The 20642-nt window shown below is 60.6% G+C and overlaps 4 protein-coding genes across 4 annotated transcripts; 1 reads left to right on the forward strand and 3 right to left on the reverse strand.

The window, feature by feature from the left end:
- Nucleotides 1-2511: 2511 nt before the first annotated feature.
- On the reverse strand, nucleotides 2512-8671 carry BXZ73DRAFT_76937 (uncharacterized protein; the record flags this gene model as incomplete). Its single annotated transcript, XM_048022543.1, has 13 exons — nucleotides 2512-2797; nucleotides 2949-3217; nucleotides 3475-4396; nucleotides 4926-5143; nucleotides 5448-5490; nucleotides 5568-6114; nucleotides 6211-6366; nucleotides 6534-6779; nucleotides 7044-7114; nucleotides 7140-7150; nucleotides 7238-8268; nucleotides 8328-8500; nucleotides 8562-8671. 13 exons carry the CDS (start codon nucleotides 8669-8671, stop codon nucleotides 2512-2514), a joined length of 4083 nt encoding a protein of 1360 aa, XP_047878561.1.
- A 1849-nt stretch (nucleotides 8672-10520) lies between these two features.
- BXZ73DRAFT_76938 (uncharacterized protein) lies at nucleotides 10521-12552 on the forward strand (the record flags this gene model as incomplete). The annotated part of the gene is made up of 6 exons (XM_048022544.1): nucleotides 10521-10560; nucleotides 10618-10725; nucleotides 11128-11233; nucleotides 11401-11522; nucleotides 11780-11897; nucleotides 11970-12552. 6 exons carry the CDS (start codon nucleotides 10521-10523, stop codon nucleotides 12550-12552), a joined length of 1077 nt encoding a protein of 358 aa, XP_047878562.1.
- Nucleotides 12553-13734: 1182 nt separating this feature from the next.
- On the reverse strand, nucleotides 13735-15992 carry BXZ73DRAFT_76939 (carotenoid ester lipase; the record flags this gene model as incomplete). Its single annotated transcript, XM_048022545.1, has 12 exons — nucleotides 13735-13977; nucleotides 14032-14066; nucleotides 14133-14383; nucleotides 14440-14494; nucleotides 14542-14647; nucleotides 14704-14977; nucleotides 15027-15096; nucleotides 15151-15299; nucleotides 15353-15393; nucleotides 15447-15511; nucleotides 15563-15750; nucleotides 15811-15992. 12 exons carry the CDS (start codon nucleotides 15990-15992, stop codon nucleotides 13735-13737), a joined length of 1659 nt encoding a protein of 552 aa, XP_047878563.1.
- Nucleotides 15993-17932: 1940 nt separating this feature from the next.
- On the reverse strand, nucleotides 17933-18631 carry BXZ73DRAFT_45801 (uncharacterized protein; the record flags this gene model as incomplete). The annotated part of the gene is made up of 1 exon (XM_048019574.1): nucleotides 17933-18631. The coding sequence occupies one exon, from the start codon at nucleotides 18629-18631 to the stop codon at nucleotides 17933-17935; it is 699 nt and encodes a 232-aa protein (XP_047878564.1).
- Between the last annotated feature and the right edge of the window lie 2011 nt (nucleotides 18632-20642).

Raw genomic sequence — 20642 nt, forward strand, 5'->3', positions numbered from 1 at the left:
TTGTCTAGCCCCATTTCCAAGATCGTGGCAACGAGATGCCCTTGAAACCCTCCCGTTTCTAAACGCCAGCTTCAATTTCCCGGGATATGTCATGGAACTTGGCTGACAATAGGCGTCTGAGTCAGTGTTGTTCAATACCTCAAGTACTTGCTAGCGACCTCATACACTCACTGAGTCAAACGGTGTTGTATATTTCGCCACCTGACGTGTCACCACTCCCTCAGCGCTACCCAGCAACCAAGCGTGGCGTCAGCATTCTCCGCGATAGGAACCCCGATGGATCCACCCATATCCTGGTTGACACTGACCGATATTTCACACAGAACCTGCGAGTATCCTTACCTTGTTAGGTCGGATCGAGCGAGGCGCCACATGTACGGAAGACTCACCGAGGTGCGTGATGGTCTGGACGTTTATCCCCTGACAAACTCCACACGATTAATCCTCTCCTTCACAGCTCAGGGGGCATAATGCTCAGACGCGATGTCGGTAACGCACTACATGATCGGAAACCAGTGCGATTCACAGAGCCTGTTCAATTGTGTCGCGTTCACGGGTTCCGACTGCTCAACCAGGTTGACAACACCTCCTTGCAGATGACGTATTAAATTGTTGTCGTCAGTTCCGAATGCGAGTGCAGCGAGGACATTAGTCGATACGGTGTACTGACAGACACTGACCGGGACAAAGGTGCGAATCCCGGAGACGCCGGGAGATCTCCCGCATCCGCAACGTACGCGCACTCCCCACGCTGCTTCTGGACCCCGATAGGCGTGCTCCTGGTGTGGAGCAAGGCGTCCTCGCTCAAGCTCTCGCCCCTGCGCAGTGTCGGCGCTCTTGGGAGATGACTGCGGCGCCAGCCAAAGCCGACGGCGGCGGCGGCGGAGCAGGGGATACGGGAGCTCTCCTGCCACTAGGTGAGCACGACGGCGACTAGAGGCGGATGACGGAGGTGCGGCGAGAGGTGAGATAGCGGGCGAAGGCGGTCGTCGAGCCTAGAGCGAGGATCCAGTTCGATGCCGTGAGTGCCAGCTTGAGATGCTGCCTTGAGTGCAGGGCCCGTTTCGCGGCGAGCGTGTTCTGAGGAGTTCTTCGTTCCCATACGCGGTCGTATAAATGCACGTGCTTAAATGGAGACACGCATTAGGAGTGCCGAGAAACAGTCGACACTTAAAGCACCTCCGACAGATCCTATGCGCGTGCTCCTCCGAGGACCTTCGCATCCGAAATCAACAATCGGCATGAGCACCCTCCCGTAAGATTCCCCAAATGGACTTACCACGACAGCTTAAGCGTGCATTGTCCCCACTACGCCCACTACACTCATCCGCGAGGGACCAACATGGCCGGCGGGGTCACCGCCCGCCGCCGGCGACCCGCAGCGTCCCCGACCGGACCGCGCGCGAGCATGGCACGCTGCCATCGCGCCAGTTGCAGACTGCCGTTAGCGCGGGAGTACGTCGAGCCGGGGAGCAGACGTGGGCACGACGAACGAGTCGGCGACGCCACAGAGACATTGCGCACTTTGTGGAGCTTCGCATCCTCGGCACGAGGAACGCTGTACGGGCGCGCGGCGTTTGCGGGGCGTCAGAAACTGTGGACACTAAACACAGGGCATCGTACACCTTGGATGAAACCGAAAATGCATCAGACACTCGGAAGCTAAGAAGGAGAAACCATTGCGTTACAACGGTGGTGTCGTCAGCGCGGCGAGAAGGAGTGCAGAGAGAAGAAGACGAACTGCGTCCGCGCTCAGGTTGGATGCCTCGAGCAAGCATGAGAAGAGGGTTGTGACAAGTTTATCGAAAAAACCCCTTGGTACGGGAGCGAATCACTGAAAAGAGTATCACGTTGAATGCATTGCCACCGGGTAGACAAAACGGGCGGTAAGTTCACGACCAAGTCTGTGCGCGGTCGCACAAGGGGAGAGCTTCCGTGTTATCTGACGATAGATGTTGCTCTAATGTAACGGTGTGAGAAAGCCCAACGGTGCGCCCACCGTCTGCATAGCGGAGAGGGCGAGCCCAACAGGGAGCGTTCCGAGAGGTAGCGCCGAGACGCCCGACCGGGCGGGAATACGTAAGATTGCCGTGGGAAGAATACGCTATAATGAGAGCGTACACGCCCAGGTCGGTGTCCACCTCCTCTTCGTCCACCCCGATTCGCGGGTCGCAACAATCCCCCGACGCTAGTCGCCGCGACAGTGCTTGCATAACGCCAGCCAGCTTCACAGCATAACTTGAGGCGAATGCTTCAGCCTGAGGTGAGACAGTGCTCCCTCTCGCTCGTGCACTGAGGACTTGCACACTAGAGATTGAGTTGTGATGCGTCGACATAAAGTCCGGGCCGCCTGCCGCTGGCGATAACCTGTTGCTGGGACGAAGGTGATGTTGATGTCCGTTCATTATCCTCCTCCCGCGCTCTCCCCGCAAGCAGGCACGTCATGGGTCCGTTTGACATGTCCGTCCACTGCGCCTCCTTTGACACGCCTCACAGGTCTCAGCCGAGCACCTACGCCGAGAACTGTCGTGGCCCCGCCTGAAGTCCAGTCGAGACCATTGAACCCGCCCCGACGCCATCTTCCGCGGGTGCGGCGCGAACGCGATTGACGTCGGACGTGCGCTGCCCAGCTCCCCACTCCCGTTCCTCCACCTCCATCCCGCCCACCAACTCCGGCAGCACCGTCCTGACTCCTGGACCATCATGATCGCGCCCGTTCGCTGTCATGCCCGACTTCTCTCCCCCCTTCTTCCCACCCCAGCGATGATATCGCGTCGCGCAGCGACTACCGCCCCCGCTTTGCGACCACGCGGTGTCATTCTGCTACAAGCTGCGTTTGTATGAATGCCGGCACCCGCCCTCGTCTCCGCGCCCCTCCCCGCTCACCTTTTGCTTGCCCTCTTCCCGTCTGGGCTCGCTTGCCTCTCCTGCCCCACTCTCTTTCCTACCTTCCTCTTTCGCCCTTGCGCGTCTCGGCTGGCCAGCACTCGCAATAGCACATGGCCTGCGCCTGCGCCTGCGCATGATGGTCTTCACCCCTACTGTCCGCCTTGCAGTGATTATCGGCGTTGCGGCCCTTGCCCTCGTCCTCGCCCTCGCAGCAGTCCTCACCTTTGTGCTCTGCCGCCGCCATCGGAGACGACGCGAGCAGAGTCGTGGGGCCCCGCGCGGGTCGACCTCCGTACAAGCGGGTCATACAAACCCGCCGTTGACCAGTCTACCTGCGCGGCGCAAGAGTGCGTTCTTACTACTTCCTTCTGAGCACTTTCTCCTCACGCATGCATGGGCCTCGGCTGCCTCAGGGTCGACGTCGCGTGCCGCTGCGAGTGACAAGAGTCTGGAAGAGGGTGATAACATCTTCCAGCTCCAGCAAAAGCTGTTCACAGTCACCACGGCGTCGTCACAAACCGCGCTCGCATCTGAGCATCCGCTCCTTCAAACCACCCTCCCTACATTCTCCTTCGATGACCTTACCCATCCACCGCCGCACTCCGAACCTAAGCTGGAGGACCCGCGCGATCCAGACTCGATCATCAGCTTCAGTGGAAGTGAGGCGCCCTCGGACGCGACCGCTTCGACGTCGACGACCGCACGCACAAACGGCTCTGTTCCCCCGAACCCACACAACTCCCTCGTGAATGACTCCCCTGTGCCTTTGCCGCGCGCGCGCCCCGCGTCGCCCGTCCAGCGCTCGCGCTCGCTCTCCCACCTCTCCGCCGCGCCGCCCTCGCCACAGGCACCCAGCCCGCTCCGCGCGACCTTCTTCCCCCACTCATCCTCCCCTCCCCCTGGTCTCCCCTCCGCCTCCTCCTCCAGCCGCGCTCCCCACTCCCACGGTTCTCCTTCCTCCGCCTCAACCTCCACACCCTCCCACTCCGCGCGCCGCGCGCACCCCGCGCTCTCCCTCCCTGTTCTCACCCATCTCCCGCCTGACCTGCAGCTCCCCTCCCCGCTGCGCTCCGCGCTCCCCTTTCCGTTCGACGACTCGGACCCGTTCGCGTCCGCGCCCGCGTCCCCCGCGCCGTCCCACCTCTCCAGCGTCGGCACCATCTCCGTCTCGGGCGTCGCCCGTCGCCGCCGCGCCAACTCGGTCGCCTCCTCCCAGTTCACGTTCACCGGCACCCCGCCGTCGGGCCTGCTCGGCGCCGGGATCGTCGAGTGGCCCGCGTGGGGTCCCGACCACGCGCACACGCATCCACACCCACACCCGCGCTCACACGCACCACAAGCAGAGCAGCGGTCCGAGCTCGCGCGCGGGCGGTCCTTCGACGCCGCGCGAGGACGGGGACGGGAACGAGACGGAGGGAGGGAGCGGAGCGTGTCCGTGCGCAGGAAGCTCACGAAGCGCGCGCCTGGCGCGGCGTCGATGCGCTCTATCGACGGCACGGGCGGGGGGCTGCGCGAGCGGGCACGGTCGCGGTCGGGCGTGCGGGAGAGCCACGGGCGCGCTCGCTCGGAGGCCGGGCACGGGCACGGACAGGGTGCTGGGGTCGAGGCGTACGGCGGGAGCTACGGCGCGCGGTCCGAGCTGGGGTACGCGCGGAGCGAGGATGGGCACTCGGTGTTCGAGGATTAAGTGGACGGGGTGTACGATAGCTGCGTCGTAAGTTATTCCGTGCTTATTGCTCGACGGGTGCGCATAGACTCCCTCCTTCCTACCCGCCCGTCGTCATCTTCACTTTCTTTTTCCTTTTCCTTTCCCTTCTGTTCTTCCTCCTCGCATAGCTTTCCACTAACTCTTCGTCTGTGCCGGTTCGCATGGTCCACTTTGGTCTATTTCGCTCTTCCACGCCATTCTGCATATGCCGTCTCCGGGACTTTCACTTTCATTCGCCCTTTCAGTTCCTGGGACTCTCTCTTTCATTCGCCTTTGCTCTCCTTCGCACCTCCATAGCTCCGCATGCCACGGAGACCCTGTAACATACATCCTTATTCCCCATCCCGCCGTCAGCGCCGGCCGGGTCTGTAACAGTGCCTGCCGTCCGCGCTCTAGAGCCCTGTCCCCGACTCGTGCCGCTCCCAAAATATCTCGCGCATCAGGGGTGGGGTCCTCAAGAGCATTGAACGGGAATCGAACAATCAAACCAACAAGCTGCAGCGCGGCCCCGAGACATTGCCCGTTCATCAGCCCATCTACGCCTGCCTCAAACACCGCAGACAGAGCAGCGGTCACGCTCCGACGGACGTCTTCCCGCCTGCGGTCTGACGTGCACCCGAGGGAGACATACGCACGGAACGGGGTGGGTTCTCATGCTAATGCTGCAATTGCTCTATACACGGCCGAGAGACGCAGCTCCCGGCACACAAGTAAATAACGTATGCACGCCGGGCACCGGTCAGCAGTACGGCAGAGGGGAATAGTATGTGTATGGGGATGCGCTCGATGGATGCGAAGGGGTGGTGATGGTGGTGGGTAAGTGGTGCTGGTAAACTACTCGAGCACTCACGGTGCGAATGTCCGGGACCCGGCGCGAGTCCGTGCTCGTGCACCTGTGCAGTCCAGTCCGTCTAGTCGTCTCGAAAATCGAAAGCAAAGGAGGATCGATCCAAACCCCGGAGCCATTCACTCCCCCGGGTTACTGTACAGCGACCTCTCGTCCGCGCTCTGTCTCTGCTGCGCCGCGGCCGCGGGTTCCGGCGGTGGCCCCGCCTTCTCGTCCCGCCACCGGTCGTCGTCGGCCTGTTGCGAGGGACCCGCAGCGCCTGACCGCGCCGCATGCGCCCCGAACGCCTGCTGCGCGGGTGCAGGTGCGTCACCCGCCTTGGGCGGCGGCGGTGGCGCCAGCAGCGGGGGCAGCACCGTGCTTTGTCGGGGGCTCGGGCTCGGGGGATAGCTTGCGGCGGGGCTCGAGCTCCCGCTCCCGCTCCTCGACGGCCCGGCGTTCGGGTTCAGGCGCGAGGGGGCGTAGACCTGCTGGGGGACGCGGGGGCCGTCTGGTGAGAGGGGCCCGCTCGCGTTGTCGGGGAGCGGTTCCGGCCCGCGGTAGACGGTCGGCATCGGGGGTGGGTGTTGCGGGACGAAGCGGGAGGGCCCGGGGCCGCCGCGCTCGATGTCGGACCAGGATGAGGAGGGGGCCATCGCGGCATAGCGGGCGGAGGAGTAGTAGTCTTTCGCTGCGCGGGGCGGGGGCGGGGGCGTTGACGGGGGTGGATGGGGGTGGGCGAGGGAGGATCGGTACACGGCACGAGAGGAAATGACGGGTTACTCACTGTTCCTGCCACTCCCGTCCGTCTTCTCGCCGACGCGTTTGGGGGTGCGCCAGCAGACGTAGATGATGGCGAGGCCGAGGATGATCACGAGCACGGCGCCGACGATGATGACGGGGAGGTACTTGAACGCCACGGAGGACATAAAATTGCCCATGACTGCGGACGGGCGGGCGAGAAAGGAGCGTGGTGTTTTGGGAAGGAAAGGCGGTCGGGGGAGAGGCGGACGACGGGGCTGGGTGCGCAGGGGCCGACTACGTTCGCATAGATGGAGTGGGGAGGGAGGAGGAGGTGGGCGGAGGCAAAGCGCCGTCGCAGGCTCGTACCCGCCGGCGGTGGTCGGGTGGCAGCGCCCAGCGCCCACGCCGCGCCCACGCCTGGAGACCGGACGCGTCTCCAGTGGATTCTCCGTACACATCCCTCGCGGCTCATCCCATGTGCCAATCTCCGCCATTCCGCGAGCCTCGAGCGGCCATTGTCGCCCGCTCCCCATGTCCATGCAAGGCCGGATTTCCTCATGCCAGGCTGCTCGCGCTTAGCCTGCGCTTGTGGCGAGGACCTGCCCGCACTGCCTGTACGTGCAGCTGGTCGTTATGGAGACCCAAGCGCGGTATGTCGCAATTGTGGCCATTTCATGTCGACTCGCTCGCGCATTGCAAACGCAGCCTGCGCTCGGCCAAAAGCTACAATACGTCTCAGGTCTGATACCAGTAACGACGGTGGCGCCGCAGAGCCCGCATGTACACGGGTCTGGGCTCTACGCCACCCTTTTTGCAAGTCCGAGCTCGACTTTGAGTACTGGGATGCACGCTGTCTTGAAGCACGGAAACGCCCACAGCAAGTTGTTGTGCTAAGTTTGGACTGATTGCACGTCTGCGCAGTACGCCACGGCGCAGCAGATAAAATACTAGTACGTCGTAAGTACAGCTTACGTAGGATTATGCTACACAGAAAGATCGCAACTCCAGTACACGGAAAACACAGAAGACAAACGCCAGCTTGATCACACGAGTCACGAACCACCACTCACCGTCAGCTGCCCAGCAGTCCCCTCCTCGCCCTCATGATACGACGGCGGCCTGTTCGACATCCCCCCAACGGTCTCCTCCTGAGCCTCGTACGCAGGACTGACCAGCATCCCCGACCCAGGCCTTCCTCCGTCCAACCGCACCCCGCCGTCGACCGACCGCCTCCGCCTCCGCCTTCCCACCGAGCTCCATGTGCTCCATCTGTGCGCCCGCTCCTCGCCCGCACTCAACGGGGTCTGCGCCGCGCCCGCGATTGTCGAGGTAGCCGTCGTGGTCGTGGTCGTCATCGTCGAGTACTGATCCGGATCCGCGGCGAGCTGCGCGCTGGGCACGCGCGACCGTCGACTCGGCCTCTCGAGCGCCGTCGGCGGCAGGACGGGCATGGGGATCGGGAAGGAGAGCGGGAGCCGCGCGAGCTCCTCGATCGTCGGCGCCGGGAGCGGGTACTGCTGCAGGTCGGGCACGGAGAGCCGGGCGCGGTACAACGGCGGGAGGGTCGACACGGTCGCGATCGACGCCGCGTCGTCGCCGTACGCGTACGCCGAGTCCGTGGGCGACACCGGGGGCAGCGACACCGGGGGTGCCGGTGACGTCGGGCGCGCGCCGCACGGGGACCCGGCTCCGGACTCTTCGTCGACCGCGCCTTCGCCATCTTCGAGGCTATCGCCGCGCTCGCGGAGCGGCGCCGTCCCGCGCGTCGGAGATCCGTGCGCGTCCGCGCCGCCCTCCCGGTCGAGCCCAAAGCTGGACAGATTCAGACGGGAGCGCGTGAGCACCTGGGGCGGGATCCGCGGTGGGGGCGTCGGCGGGGGCGAGTCTGAATCGAACGCCTCAGGCGGGAGGCACGGGAGTGCGCGCTCCAGAATGTGGACCGCATGCGGGCGGTTCGGGACGAGCGGGTCGTTCGGGCCAGGGACGGTGCCGTATGCAATCCCAGATCCCGCTTCCAGCCTGCAGGCGGCGGCGAAGAGCTTGAAACTGCAGTGTTGAGGCGCGTCGCTCGAGTCGTCGCGGCGAGGCCGGCGCAGGACGCCTGCCGTCCGTGGTGCGATGAGCTTTGTGGGGATGGGGACGGGACAGGCCGAGACGTACCTTTCCGGGCGGGGACATGAGCGTCCTTCTCGTATCGGGAGGGGATCCCGGTCCGTACGCTAGGGCGGGTGCGGCGGATTCGGAGGTACGTAACGTAGCACATGCCGAGCGCGAGGGTCACTGTGAAGACCGCGGCCACGATGGGCACGGTGGTGTCGTAGTCCCGCGCTGGGCTCCCCATATGTCATGCCAGTTTCGGACGTTGTAGACCGATCCAGGTTCGTCCGCGCGTACAGAACAACTAAAGGCGAGTGCGGGGATGCAGCGGCGGAGACTTGCGTGGCGGGTGGAGAAAAGCAAGAGAAGAGGGACAACCTGCCTGCCTCAAGAACGAGAGCCTTCATGCGGAGCCGGTTTTACTAACGGGGGACGCAGGAGGCGATGGCAGGGATCCCAGCAACGAGCACCCAGCGAGGAAGCTGAAGGCTGAGCAGCAGCAAATAAGGCCCGGTTGAGCTATGAGCGCAGTGATGGGTTGACGTCGAACAAATCGTGTGGCACCCCGGCTCTTCGGCCGACCGCAGTACATCAGCGGATGGTGGGCAATGTAGATGTCTTGTACCGTAACGCAGACGGGCTCCAAGAGTCTTCGCCGAGTAATACCAGCCGAACTAGAAGAGCGGCTCTCTCTTCAGGTAATAAGCTTTTGGACAGCCCAGGCAAGGTGAGCAGAGGTTTGGACTGCGGAGCGTACATCTTGATGTATTTCGGGTGTAGGATGGCGAGGGACAGATGGGCAGAGTTCCGGAATGCGACGAACAGCTGGGAGAGAAGCACAGTTGGCGCTTAGCGCCTGCGAGTTGGCATGACACCGTCACGCTCCTATCACGGATAACGTGAGTCACCGAAGTATTATGATGTGATATGGTCCTCACTAGCCTGCAGTCGCTACTGCCTCCCACCATGTTGTCCTTTTACTGTCAGTCATATACATGCATCGGCCTCTGCTACTTCCCCGCAACGGCGTTGTAAGAGCACTTGCAAAGGGCGATCTTGCGGCCACGCAAAGCCTGCACGTGTATGCAGAGACCTTGGATTTCTCCAATTTTGAGCGGTACGCTGCCCATTGTTTCGTGCTGCGTGGCCTCGAAGAGACGCAAAGGGAAGGATAGCATGCTGATAGTAGACCATGGCGCCTTGCGACTCGCCGAGAACAATCTTGTATAGTCCTCTAAACACAAGTGTTGGTTGAGAGGGAAGGATATCGCGAGGGTGCGCTCTCAGAATAAGCGCATGTGCTGCGTAAAGAGCAGGACCGAGGAGAGGAGGCAGAGGGACGGGTCATGAAGGGCAGGAGGGCCGCAACGTAGGCGTGCTGCTCGGGCGAGAGGCGCGCGGAAGGCGTGAGCGCGAGGAGCGCGGCGGGCAAGTAGGGCCTTCGCGATGACGGCAGTTCTCAGTCACTATTTGCAGGTCGCTTGATGAACACACGAGGTGCCATCCAACTACGTCTACTCGCGCTGCATGTCGCGCTCCGCTTTCGCTCTTTCTATTTTGCAAGTACTCGGCAGCATTTATCGACACTGATGCACTCGAGTGTTCAACGGCATACCGGCGAGTCATCCACGTCCCTCAGACATCCTCCCCATTTTCACAGTTACCGCCCCTCGCCTGACCGAGTCATACAACTGTAAGGCACTGATGCTGTTTTGAAGCGAATTGTCGATGTTCTAGCACACGATGGCCGGTCCACCAATTGGTCGAGTTCGCCGAGGCATAACGCAACTCAATTCACAACCCGCCGATGGCCGTGCGTTAACAGTCGCAGATATCAAATCGCCAGCCACAGACTACCTCAGATTATTCGGCGACTGTGCTACTTTGGAAATCCCACCAGTGGGTGCTCGTCTTCCCTCGGCTCTTGCGCGCGCTCACTCTCTCTTTCAGCGTACAAGCCAGTCTTCTCCATTTGACTTTACGGTGAAATCGACGGTGAAATCGACGGCTCGAGGCACTCTCCTAGCGAGACGATGTGAAATCCTCCAGCCCAGGCGGCCAGCGGCGGATCAGATGCTGCCTACCCGCAATGAGCATATAAGAGGACCCGTCTCGCTACTATTGGTACTCCAAACTCGTTCTCCGTTTTCGCCCGTCGTTCCCAGAAACCATCTTCACATCGTGCGACCATCTCCAGTCGCCTCAGACCTTGGCGCCACACTGACGTATCACCCTCGGCTCAGTTGGACCTCGGCCATGAAGCTCTCCATCGTCATCGCGCTCGCGCTCGTTAACGGTTAGTATCTAGAGCTTTTCCGCCTCTTCTCACAGCAATTGATTGCTTCGCTCCCAGCTGCCGCGGCGTCCGTCATCCCCCGTGTTCCAGCCGGCACCAGCGAGGATATCGGCGGCGGTCCCGGTCAATCTTGGCGCCGTGTCGAGGAGGACATCGTCGGTGGTGGTCAATCTTGGCGCCGCGCTGACGACATCGTCGGGGGCGGCCAGTCCTGGCGCCGTGACACCGGGGGCATTCCTATCTAGAACGTACTCTCATGGTAGAAGGGCACCATGGCCACTTGCAAACAACGTGCATACGGTATGACGGCTCTAGTGCATGGTTCCAACACGAGCCACGGTTTCTCAAATAGGACGAAACTCTCGACGTCAACGCTATCATCTCGACCATGCTCAGCTTACTAGCTACCTCCAATAGTGCTTGCCGGGTGCCCACTGAGATATGCAGATGGAACACCGCCTCTTCGTCGTCTATATCCACGCCGTCTTAGAGAGTCCTCGTCTTCATCTCCCTCGTGCACGCCTCTGATCGTCGGCATCGTTGCTGGCATCATCGCACGTATTACAGTCTTAATCGTGCGCTTCCTCCACGACCGCACAGTGTGCCGCGCAAAGGCTGCGCGGGTACCGGCCTCGGTCCTTTCCGGATCTCCTACCGGCCCCTACACCGTCCAGTGCGTGCTTTACACCCCCCTCCTCATTCCTAACACTGGGCGGACACCCCTCCGGCCCCGGCACGAGCTTCCGGCGCAACTGCGCCTCTCCGGAGTCGACAACCCGCGGTGCACAGCGCCGTCCGATCTCCTACCTTGACGGCGTTTCCGCTGGCGACCCCATGCAGGGTGATGTCCCCGCGGCGAAGCTCGCGCAGTGGCACTGCGGCACTCCGCGACGATGGGACAGTGCCGCCCTCTTCGCCACGCACCCGCCCGTTCCCTTCGACGCCAGCCCCCCGCTCGCCAGGTACCGAACTCGAGCCTCGTCGTGAATACACACACGACGGACGTTGCGGTCAAGAGAAAACGTATTAGCACGTGTAGGCAGGACCTCTGCTGATTCGTACACTATGAACAGCCGTAATCGCTGAGAAGTCATTTAATAAATCTGATATGGCGGTGGCAAAGTAACCGTGTCTCCTTCGACATCTTCCTGCGACGGCGAAATGCCAGGTGGTCCTCCCGCTATGCGTACACCCCCGTCTTCCTCCTGCGGCGTGCTAGATCGATCTTGCATCCCAGACAACCTGGCCGCATCAGAATGCCCTACACCACTGCCCGAAGACGCCGAGGGCTCGTATGAAGATGCCGGATGCGATGCGGCATGCTGCGATTCGGGGCGGTGCGCGCTGTCTTTCGCCATCGACGGCCGCGGGATCGCATCGTACTCCACGACATAGTACGGTGTGGACAGCGAGTACCGGTTCGGCGCCGCAGCTGCAAAGCAGGACCGCCATCCTCAGTATCCCGGCCCAGAACGCAGACTCGGAGGCTCAGACGACGCACCCTGCAACATCTCCCGGTCGCTCCGCGCACGCGCGCGCCTCCGTCTGAGCCAGAGCAGCCCCACTAGCCCGGCCAAGAGCGTTAGCGCTCCCAGCGCGATTCCCACTCCTGCTGCGACGCCCAGTCCCTTCTTGCCGCTGCTCGCCGCGCCCACAGATGCACTGGCAGGGTCGCTGGGCACCATCGCCGTGGGGTCAAGCGATGTCGTCGTGGAGGCGCTCACCGAGCCCGACGCGGCGGATGACTGCGAGGAGAGAAGACAGTCTGTGAAGCTACTGGCCCTGACGGTAATGTTCACGGCCGCCTTCTCCCCGGTGGCGTCGGTGAAGGTGGCCAGGAGAGGCGTCCCGGCGGGCTCTGGGATCGTGAACCGCCACGACCTCCCCATCAGCGAAGGTCTACTAAAGACTGAAGGCCCGGGATTGGCGGCGTTGGGACGCAGGAGGACGTCGAGCGAGAAGGGGGGGTTCCCGCCTGTGACATTGAAGTGACAGGGCCCGCATTGAAGGGGATTTGGTGGTTCGATAGCAGTGAAGGGTGTCGCTGCGAGGGATGTCGGGACGAGAGCGAGTGTTAACAGAGCCAACAGAGCTGCAGAGGGAGAGGGAGCCCGCGGCGAGGAGCGTGCCGGACGCTGCTTGAACCCGCTCACGGATGGAGAGGAAAAACCGCCTGAGATAGTTTGGTTGAGAAGTACATACTGTGCAAACGTTACCAGACGTACTGCAGAGGATATAAGCCGTGCGACTCAAAGTTCGTGCGCGTGAGGATGAGGACATCGCGAACGCAAATAGGAGGGAATCTTCGCAGAAGATGATGAGAGACAAGAAGAAGATACAGACAACGGCTTTGTAGCCAGCGTCAGGAGTCAGAACACCGCCCAAGGGAGATAACTAACATTGATTGACAGCCTCGTTGACAGATGGTCCACCTCAGCTCCACCGGCAGTCCCAGCAACTCCATGCTGTTTCCCCACACTCTAGCGTTTCATGTGGCGCACGGCGTTCGTGGAGGAAGTCTAGCTATGGGTTATTACGGCGCCACATATTCAACTCATCGTCATTTAAACATTATTGCAAGCATTCATTCTGAACACTGGCATTGCATCAGTCGCTGTCGATACCTGGTGATTGCAGTGTCAACATCTTTCAGCGCAAGCATTTTTCTGATTCGACGACTCCCATTATGCATGGAATCACAATTAAAAGTGTGAAATGGAGACAACACTATCTGCGACGGCCGAACCCTGGAGCGTCGAAACTCATAAAGCAAACTTGTACGGCAGCAGTACCTAGTGCAACCATTACAAATTCCACCGTTAGCCTACAACTTTACCCTTACATAATCGTTTCCGCGAGCACGATCGGCCAATCTTCACGGAACGGTCTAAAGTGCCGGTGTGGGAGGATCATCTGCGGAGTCAAATGCTGATGTTCGACACAGCAGTGTGGCTGCGCAAGCAAAGCCTCTTCGGTGCAGCGGAATATGGTACAGATACCAGCCATGAACGGTTATGGTGTCTACTAGACTTGGGTTCGTATTCTCCGAGATGCCCAGAATGCCCGGCGCTCACCCTGCGACCATGGTGCACACTGGATTTGGTGTCTCCCCACCGAATTGAATTTGAGCACGAGCCTGTACTTACCTGCTACCGCAAACACAGGGCTCCAGAATTACATAGGATCAGCTAGGCCGAGCTGAGTGAGGAGCGCTATCCCCTTTGCGCGGTACGAGTCCAGCGTGATACTCAGCTGCGGCTCAGAGTCCGACAGCGTGAGCAGCGCAGGGTTCTCCGTGGTGTACTGCGGCCACGTGGTAGCGCCATCGCCGTTCGGGTCCAGCGTCGCAGCGAAGCGGATGAGGTAGTCGCCCAACGCGCCCCCGAAGTACACGCTCACCAACTCCGCACCGTGCTCCTAACGCGCGTTCCGTCAGTGAGAGCGCAGCGATGACAGCGAGGCGAAACGCACCGCTCCGAGCCCCTCGACCTGGTCCGCTTCATTCACTGTGATCCCCCCAACCGACGCTGATCAGGGCAAGTACGGGACGAAACGCGCTGAAGGCTGCTCACAGTAGCCGAACACCGGTTGACGACCGGCGAGCTGTTGCATGAACAGCCGGCGCGGGCCCTGGAAGAAGTAGTCGCCCTGGATCGCGGCCATCCGCTTGTATTCTGGCGAGAACGTGAAGTTCGCGCCCGTGTCGAACGGAGAGCCAGCGGCCGGGTCTGCGGGGTACTGCGCGACCGCGTGGGCGACAGCCGCGCGCGAGGTGTGGTTGAAGTACTCGGTCTGGAGGTAATTGATGAGCTCCTCTTCGGTGCTAGACAGCGGTCAGATGTATGCCAGGACACAAAGTACAGAGGATGGAAAACGTACGTCACATTGAAGAGGGTAGGGAGCGAAAACAAGGTGCCTTCGTCTTTGTCGTTACCTGAGCCAACAGTCAGAAAAGATGACGCATAAAGAGGACACACTCACCGGCGACGAATGGGATGTTCGCGATGGCCCCAGAAAGCAGCTGATGCTGGGGCGGCTGCGCGACGTACCCGCCATCCGCGCGCGGGACATACGGGCTGAGCAATTGCTGTTCGTAGAAGTTAGCATTTGCGCACGGATGGATACTGATCACTCCATACGCACGTCAAAAGACAAAAACGTCGGTGTCATATCCATGGCTGCTTTGAGCATCGCGGCCGGGACCTCACGCAGGCACGCGAGAGTGTCTGCGGCATCCGCACACCCGGTCTCATAGATGACGGTGTCGTACGCGCTTTGGGCAATGGGAACATCTATTTCTCCCACTGGAGAAGCAACGTTCGACTCCAAGAAAGCAGCGCGGAACAATCCCTGTGGGTCACCGTTGTTCGCGAGCATGTGCTGCGCGACCGAGATCGAACCCGCGCTTTCTCCCCATCTGCAAGAGGCATCAGCGTGTGTCCTATGGAAGAGCAAATGTGGCGCACATCATGACCTTGTCCGGATCGCCGCCAAACGCCGAAATGTACTTCTGCACCCACTTGAGTGCTTCGAGCTCTGCGAGGATCCTGATTAGGATGCCACGCATGGGAGGCAGCGGAGGTTACTCACGATCGAGGAGACCAAGGTTCCCGACGCCGGCTTCCTTCACTTCTTTTCCGCCGAGGAACCCGAAGGCGGACAGCCTGTAGTTCATCGCGACATAGATGATGGGGTGTCCAAGTTCTATGGAGCGAGCGACGACGTTTTCACCAGGCAAGCTATATACAAAGTTAGCACATGGAGAGGTCGTGCAGACATCATGAGAACACACTCAGCGTTGGACCCAATCATAAACCCGCCGCCATAGATCCACTACGGTGAGACGTTCAGCAGGAGGAAGAACGACGAATAGCGTGAAAACATACAACTGCAACAGGAAGCTTAGAACCCGTGGTGGTGTTGCCCGGGACTATGACGTTTAGATTGAGACCTAGTTCGGTCAATATACTGCTAAACCACTTAGACAGCGCGAGATACTCACAATTTTCGCTTTGAGGAATTGGCGGTCGGGTCTGGTTCAAGAGTTGGCTGACAGCCGATGGCACATTCTCGGGGAGCGTGAGATTCGGGAATGTTTGCTGGAAGCACCGATTCCCAAAAGCCGTGGCGTTGACCGTCCCCGTATATCCAGAGATGGACCGAGGGGCACGGAGGCGAAGATCACCGATCCTGTGACACACATTCATCTTCAGCGACAACTGGGCAGACAGAAGACCAGCACAAACTCACGGAGGTTCTGCAAACGGGATGCCGAGATACTTCACCACCGTCCCCCCCGATGTGCCGACGAAGGTTGCTGCGTCAAGCACGACTGTCGGCAGGGAATCATCGACACCGTCGCGAAGTGCGAAGGCGTCAAGACTCGCGGACGCGGCCGTGGCAACGAGAGCAGAAAGGAGAAGAAAACGCATGAGAGGATGAGGGTTTTGCTTTCTCTCGACGGCCTAGAGCATTTATACGAGGTCAGCAGCGCTGTGAGGGGGTGACTCACACGCGCTTCGGTGTGTCTAAAGCCTGGGAGCAATGCCGGAAGATGGGTCCGAGGAGCATACGTATCCGGGCGCGGAGCCAGCTCCGTGATAGCGCGTACTGGAAGAGGCGCCGATGACGACGCCTCCTTGCGGAAACAATCTCCGAGATCTACATCACAGGGTATGACCGATATCCGTGGCTGTAAAAGCACAAGCACATAGAAATGAGCCAAATTGTTGTTGAGGGAGAAGTACAACATACCCCCTCCGATGTCGACGATGTGCGCTGAAAGCCTTCGCGAAGGCGCCCTGTCGTGAACGCCCAAGTTGGCACCAATGTGGAATGAGGTCGACAGCATGGTTTGTACGCGCGTTGTCGTTGCGGGACGGTCGGACTGGCGGGTTGCCACGCGCCGAATGTGACGACATATCGGACTTGGATATTTCAAACTTCTACATACCATTATCCCTGTGAGCGCGACTTCAATTAGTTACACTGCGCTCTCATAACGTTAAAAACGCGCGCACACTCAAGCAGTGTGCAACGTGAGCTCTGTCTCATCGCACAGATTGTGACAATGCATGCAATCAAGCTAGCGCCGCGAAGAAATCTACAACGCGCAACCGTCAGCCCATCGAGCCTTCTTCCATGCATGCACGGTTCCACGCACCTCCAAACCTGATATCGACCGGACCAAACCCCACGCTCTCCACGACCACCTTCGCCCACTCCCCCAACTCGCGCCACACCTCTCATATCCTCCTTCCATCCCCATCATGCTCGATCATCCACCACCCATCTCCAGCGACTACACCGTCTAATTCAGCGGGCTCGGTGTCGGGAAGCGCGAGAGACCAGAGTACCGCGAGCGCGAGCGGCCTGGGGGAGGTGCAGCGTAGGGAGCGCGTCGACGAGCAGCGCGGGGACCGCGCACACTGCTCGCACGCCGGCGACCTCCTTGCGGAGGCCATGATCCATGGTCAGGGACAGCAGTATCGGCGGAAATCCATGTACGCACGGCACCCGAACGCAGACCAACGGTAGGTCGGCGAGCGTGGCAGGCACGGAATGCAGCGCCGTCTGGATTGGAGGGATACGGGCTATCGACGCGTCAGCATGAAGGTGACAGAGAAGGGAAATGGGGCACTGCGCGTGAGCACTGACATGGGTATCGGACCTGACAGTGATCAGCTGGAAAGCGAGCCCAGCAGCCGGACACGCGCGCGACCTGCGCCCACGTGTGGTCCTCCTCTGGGTCCGCTCGTTGATGTAGGCCCCAGACACACCCATCGCGCGCGGTTGGGTGGCGCACAGAAGCGTCGGGGAGGAAGGGCGCGGAGGAAGTCGAGGGCAGACCGCGATTGCTGGTCTTGATCTCCGGAGAGGGATGGGAAGACCCGCTACTTTTCGTTCGAGGTTCGTATGTGAGCGTGGAGGTATTAGCGCAGCCCGGGACGAGGTCGAGCGCGGAGAACGGCCCCGCTCGTCTGATCATACGTGAAGAGTGCGTGGAGAGCGAAGCGTTTCTGAGGTAAAGAGCGTGTCGGATACGGACGCCCTTTGAGAAACGTAGGCACTGGACTCTGCCAATAAGGGTAGACGAGGAAAGCGGGCAAAGGCCCGTATCCGATAGCATCCATGAGCATCATGTTCTGCACCGAGATCCAGACGGGACTCACTACCCACACCTTTGGGTCAGGGATTACACGACATACAGCGGTTTGCCGAGTGAAGGGAAATGATAAAATTACAGGTGATACACCGCATACGTGCTGATATCACAGGATTGAGAAAACGTAGTGGTGGGGGCACGCAAGATGACCTAGGCAGGACTCACATCGTAGAGGCCCCACGCCGTCCGCGCCAACTCCGCTGCCTCTCAGTCCCTCTTCCACGTCCGCAGAAGCTTGAAATGCCGCACCTCCATCAACAGCGCGCTCGCGAAGATCCTTTGCGACCACGGCGTCGACAGCGCCGCCTTCATCTCCTCCGTCTGGTCGAAGCCGTCGGCGCTGAACTCGTGGACGGCGAGATACTTGGCGGGCTCTTCGCCATTGGGCTTAAGCGAGTCGTCTGTGCCAAAAACGCCGCCGTCGCGGTAGACGAAGCGCGTGGAGCGCACCCAGCTCGGCGTCTTCGCGATCGCCGCGACGTGCTCCTCGTCATACCACCGGTTCAGATCCTCCTCGTGGTCGGGCGCGACGTGGGAGAAGATGACGGCGATAAACGGCCCCGGAGAATGGGGGTCGTAGTCCGGCTTTGGGGGAATCGGGACGGGGAGGGAGGAGTAGCCACGCCGGTCGAGGAGGGCGATGCGGGCGAGGATGGACGTCTCGCGCTCGCTGCGGGTGTTGGCGAGATCGGAGTACGGCGGTTGGTTGATCGCATCGGGATCGGTGAGGTTGTAGCAGGCGAGGTAGCTGGGTTTGTGGTTGTCGAGAGCTACCCAGCGGGACCAGGTGTGGAAGGCCGGGATGGGGATGCGCAGGGGGACGTGTTCGTCGTCGTACCAGTCGTTGAATTCGGCCACAGGAACGGAGGTGCCAGGCTCGGCGAGGACAAGGAGGAGGCCTCGCATCGAAGCTGGAGAGGATGATGGGCGATATCGGAGATGGCTTGTTGTAGAGAGCGAGTGGAGAAAGTGGGAGCTTTGCCGCCGCGAGTGTCGGGCGGAAGTCCGAAGGACGGCCCGGTCCAGCGCCAAACACAGACAGCAACTTCCGCGCGAGGTCGTTCCCTCTGGGGCCATACGTTCACGGGTCGCTGTTGGGGCCAAACGACAGAAAAGCCGACAACGGTTGTACCCTGCGGGACCTCGAGCAACGAGCCCCGCACTCGCTCTTGTCGCTGGGATCTGGACAAGACTTGTAGAAGTTCGCGCAGGTTCGGGGAAGGGAAAACGAAGCTTGATTAGCGCTGTATGCGCGCGCGCTGTAAATAGTACATGACAAGAACAAAGACCTAAGAGTATCGTAAGGCGTGATAGACTGAACTAAGAGATAAGGAACTACAAAGGTATCATCCGAACGCATAGCGTAATCTAATCTAATCGTAGCCGGCGCTTCCGCGCGTATCTTCAACACTCCCCCTCAACTCGGCGTCTGAGAGGATCCCGAGTTGCCGCCGCAGCATGTGGAAGCGGTCGCGTGGAAGCGGCTTCGTGAACATGTCCGCGACATTGTCCTCCGTAGGTACGTGCTTCAGTTTGATAGTACCGGCTTCTACGCATTCGCGAATAAAGTGATGCCGGATGTCGATATGCTTGGTACGCGCGTGATGCACGTTGTTCTTGGAGAGCGCGATGGCTGAGAGATTGTCCGCATTGAGGTCCGTCGCGTCCTCCTGCTTCAGATACAGCGCTGCGAGAAGTGCGCGCATCCAGATCGTGTGTCGCGCGCAGTACGACACCGCCATGTACTCTGCCTCCGTCGACGATAGCGCTACTACCGCTTGCTTCTTCGAGCTCCATGCGACAAGTCCACCGGCGATCAGAAACGCGTATCCTGAGATTGATCGCCGGTCCACCGGATTAGCGCCCCAGTCCGCGTCGGTGTACCCTTCGAGGCGCAAGTGCTGGTACGCCACTTTCGTTACCAGCTCCCCCTGCGCGTGGTAAGTGATACCGTAGTCGAGTGTCCCCTTGATGTAGCGGAAGACGTGCTTGAGGGCCGTCCAATGCACTGGGCCGGGGCGCGAGCAGAATTGGGACAGCGCCTGTACGGCGTACGCGAGATCCGGTCGCGTGCCGAGTGCCGCGTACATCAAGGTACCGATCGCTGATTGGTACTCATGGACTTGTGCGGGGGTCACCTCCTCATCCTCGCTCGTCTTCAGGAGCTTGACGTTCGGGTCCATCGGCGTCTTCACCGGTGTACACTCTGACATGTGGTGTGCTTCAAGCGCGCGACGTAGGTAGTTCGTCTGTCGCAGCGTGAGGTCGTCAGGTGATCCGATAGGGCGCGAGATTTCAAGTCCAAGGAGTAGACGCGGCTCGCCTAGATCCGTGATCTCGTAGTGACGCTCGAGACCTTCTTTGATCGCGTCCATCTCCGCCTCGTTCGGAGCCACAGCCACCATGTCGTCCACGTGCAGTCCGATGCCGTGCTCGCCGCCGGGCCGGACATAGACGCACTGATCCGGTTCAGTGCGAATAAACTTCATGTCCTGTACGAGTGCCCCGTCGATGTGTATGTTCCAGACATTGGCGGCTTGCTTGAGTCCGTAGAGGAGCTTCTTCAAGCTGAGCACGTTCGTGGTCCCGTCCTCAAAGTCCGGGGGCTGGCACATGTAGATCTCCTCCTGGAGGTCGGCATTGAGGTAAGCGCCGACGACGTCGAATTGCCGAATGATGAGTCGCTTGTGCACTGCGATCGCGATCAAGGCCCGAAGTGCATCCATTCGCACGACTGGCGCGTATGTGTCGAAGAAGTCCAGCCCGAAGATTTGGCTGTACCCGAGCGCGACCAGCCGTGCCTTGAATCGAAGGATGATGCCCTCCGCGTTGACCTTCAGGCGATAGACCCAGCGGCATCCTATTGTCCTCCGCCCTTCCGGTAGCTGCACCATCTCGAAGACCCCAAGTCTGATGA

Source organism: Epithele typhae (genome assembly GCF_022376455.1).
Source record: "Epithele typhae strain CBS 203.58 chromosome Unknown BXZ73scaffold_19, whole genome shotgun sequence".
Taxonomy (NCBI): domain Eukaryota; kingdom Fungi; phylum Basidiomycota; class Agaricomycetes; order Polyporales; family Epitheliaceae; genus Epithele; species Epithele typhae.